At 37.6% G+C, this 3,151-nt stretch overlaps 2 protein-coding genes across 2 annotated transcripts in view; one reads left to right on the top strand and one right to left on the bottom strand.

The window, feature by feature from the left end:
* LOC108580301 (mitochondrial enolase superfamily member 1-like) overlaps positions 1–1,067 on the bottom strand; it is a 2,636-nt gene extending 1,569 nt beyond the window's left edge. The window contains exons 1-5 of the mRNA XM_017944018.1: positions 833–1,067; positions 645–747; positions 414–529; positions 179–333; positions 2–103 (exon numbers count right to left, since the gene is read on the bottom strand). Coding sequence (XP_017799507.1) covers positions 2–103; positions 179–333; positions 414–529; positions 645–747; positions 833–913 — 557 coding nt within the window. The 5' untranslated portion in view covers positions 914–1,067. The remainder of the gene's footprint in view (position 1; positions 104–178; positions 334–413; positions 530–644; positions 748–832) is intronic.
* The window catches only part of LOC108580278 (p21-activated protein kinase-interacting protein 1-like), a 5,769-nt gene that overhangs the window by 2,484 nt on the left and 134 nt on the right, over positions 1–3,151 (top strand). The window contains exons 5-7 of the mRNA XM_017943989.1: positions 1,615–1,685; positions 1,781–1,943; positions 2,020–3,149. Of these exons, the coding sequence (XP_017799478.1) occupies positions 1,615–1,685; positions 1,781–1,943; positions 2,020–3,149 (1,364 nt within the window). The remainder of the gene's footprint in view (positions 1–1,614; positions 1,686–1,780; positions 1,944–2,019; positions 3,150–3,151) is intronic.

Below are 3,151 nucleotides of genomic sequence, written 5' to 3'. Positions count from 1 at the left end.
TGCTGGGTATCCTTTTTTCACTAACGTCTCTTCGCGTTCCTTCTTCCCTTTCTCGTTATCTTTCAGCAATTTTATCGCTTCTTCTTTCGTAATGACGTCGGTGCTGAGAAAGATTAAGAAAAATGTGCGATTTGTTTACTGCAGTTGAACTCGTATCGAGTAAAGTATCTCAACTTACATGTATCTGAAATCGATCGTAGACACTAATTGTTCAGGAGTTAAATCCGCAAGTAGTTTCCACACAGGTTTATTTTCTATTCGAGCCCATAAATCCCACAGTGCGTTCACTATAGCTGCCGTGGCAAGATGAGTAACTCCTTTCTCGGGTCCCAACTATAGTTTATCGTGCATACTGTGAGTTTAATTATCGCATTATCGTACATTATCTTCGTGTACGTTATCGTATACCTTACCCATCTTAATTGCGATTCACTGGTTAGCTTTCTCCAGAAAGATCCGAAATTAGCGAAAATCTCATTAGCATTTTGACCTTTTACCAAGTAGAACATCGATTCACACGCCCGCACGACTACGAACATTTTCAATAATTTTATTAGTGAAGTTTACAACTAGTTTGTATTATACATATGTTGTCATAATTACACGTTTATTCGTGTATTAAGTACATAGCTAAATGTGAATACCGATTTCTGTGCCTCTGCCCAGAGTAAAAGTTAATCCGTATCCCTCGATCCCTTTCTCGGTCTTGATCGTAACATATGCGCAAGAATAATCGGGATCCGTATGCTGTCATTCAAAATCATCTCGCCGCAAATAAAAACTTACTTACATTATTAGCTATTTATACAGAAATTTTGCAAATTTTACGTACCATGGCATCACTTCCATCTGCTAACAACGATGTTGGAAATCTTAGGTCTTTTACATCGATATCCGTAATTAAGATTGCCATCGTTAATGCGTAAAAATTTTCAACGTGTTTACTCGATGTTACTTTCAGTTAAAATGTATTTTAACGACGTTATCGTAACGATGTCGAAGAGTCAATAATGAAACTCTTTACCGGATTCTCTCACGGAATGCTACAAGAAAATCATCCGATCACTACAGCCACCTCTCCCTTTATCATACATATACACTCAAGCATTATCTCTTTAACGTTGTATACAATTTGATACGTGGCTGTAATGAAATAAAGTTATACAATTAGATAAGGTGTTTTAATGTGAATTTCAATTGCCGAAAAAATTACAGCTCCGCTGTAATGATCGCTCTTTCATACTATATGTTTAACGATTAATTAGTTCGATTGGTCGATTAATCAGTTGATAGTTGAACTGCTTAATGATTAATATTCCATTTAATTTTTTCTCGTTATTTACGAGAAATCATAAATCATTTCCCATGCAAATAAACGTTGCTCTGTTGTGTACCTAGTGACATCTAGTGACATAACGCTGGGAAACATCGTGAATACGAATGCATGTGTATACAAGTGACTTATGTGGGGCCGGCGTCGCGTCGGCACCACGCACACAACATTGGTTAGCTGCGTGTCAAATCCATTCTTTGATGCACGTGCGAATCGGTACGATTTTTTCAAAGAGAACAGTGGCTCGTGTAAATAGGTTCATTGAAATTTAAACATGGCAGATCCTTTTGAAATAGTCGTAGGAACGTACGAGCAATATTTACTCGGTTTTAAAGTGAACAATATCGTTAATGTAAGTGAACAAGTTTCAAGTCTCTTTTAGGTTATGTCCGTCGTATAAAGTCGGTTTTCGATTTGTATATTTCTAATCAATCGATAAATTTTCAGGAATACAAAATGGAAAAAACATTCGCTACACATGGTCATTACAATAGTATACGCAGCGTTACCAGTAACAAACACTACTTAGCTTCAGGCGGAGCGGACGATTTCATTTATTTATACGATTTGCGTTACAGAATAGAATGTGCTAGATTAATGCATCATAACGGTAAGTTTAAAAAAAAGTTGCGGTAATGTATAGTTGTCAATTGTTATTGTTGTTATTATTATAAATGTTTGCACAGGTACTGTTAATTGTGTCGCGTTTAGCCCCGAAACGTCTCATCTTTTCACGTGCAGTAACGACGGAAGTATAGCTGCGGTTCGTTGTGGCAGTTGGCAACTGGAAAAACATTGGTTGAAACCGCACAAAGGATTAGCTGTGAATACTTTGGCCATTCATCCGACGGGGAAAATAGCGCTATCCACAGGAGCGGACGGTGTACTTCGAACTTGGAATTTGGTTAAAGGAAGACAAGCATTTGCCACGAATTTAGTACCAAGATTACAATTAGACGCTAAGAACGTGAACATTCTTAAATGGAGCCCAAGCGGAGAAAAGTATTTACTGGCTGTGAACCAAAGAATAGATGTATACTCGGTAAAATTAGCAGGAATCGATAGCGAGATTAAATTCGATTCGAAGATCGTTTGCGTGGAGTTCTTGAAGGATGATTTAATCGCGGTTGGTTTGGAGAATGGCCAGATCAAGTTATACGATCTCGACAAATCTGTACAAACCGTGGAAACGATCGCACATGATGTTAGAGTAAAATGTATGGCTTTTAAGGACGATTTGTTGGTTACCGCGTCCAGTTCCGGTGAAATTAAGCTATGGAGATACAGCAAATACTCATTGGACATGTTAGAAAGTGTTAACATTGGCGCTCGAATTACCTGTCTCTCAGTCACGATGCAATACAATAATCTGAGATCTGAAATAGAAGAGCCACCGGAAGAGGTACCTGAGGAGATCAAGAGAGAAATAAAATTCAGACTGAAGCAGGAAGTGGTCGTCGAAAAGGAAGGTGATTGGGAAGTGACTCCGATCGATATTCCTAGCAAGCCGAAGAAATTGAAGAAAAAGAGAAATATAGAAGAGGTTCAGGGTTCAACTATTCCAGATCGAAAGAAAAAGAAAAGGGAGGGCGATGCTATCGTCGATGTCATTCCCATGAAGCAGAAGAAGAAGAAAAAGATGAAGAGAAAGAAAGAGGAGAAGGAATCTTTGAACATAAATAACGAAGAAAATAAGGATAAGAATGAGACTAAAAATAAAAAAAAAAAGAAGCACTTGACACAATTGGAAGAGAATAATAACATACTTATGAATAAAGCGAAAAAATTGAATAAAAAGATTTTGAGTGCGGATACCGT

Source organism: Habropoda laboriosa, unplaced genomic scaffold (genome assembly GCF_001263275.1).
Source record: "Habropoda laboriosa isolate 0110345459 unplaced genomic scaffold, ASM126327v1 scaffold9, whole genome shotgun sequence".
NCBI lineage: Eukaryota > Metazoa > Arthropoda > Insecta > Hymenoptera > Apidae > Habropoda > Habropoda laboriosa.
The sequence above is the reverse complement of the archived record's forward strand: the minus strand, read 5'-3'. Positions and strand labels throughout refer to the sequence as shown.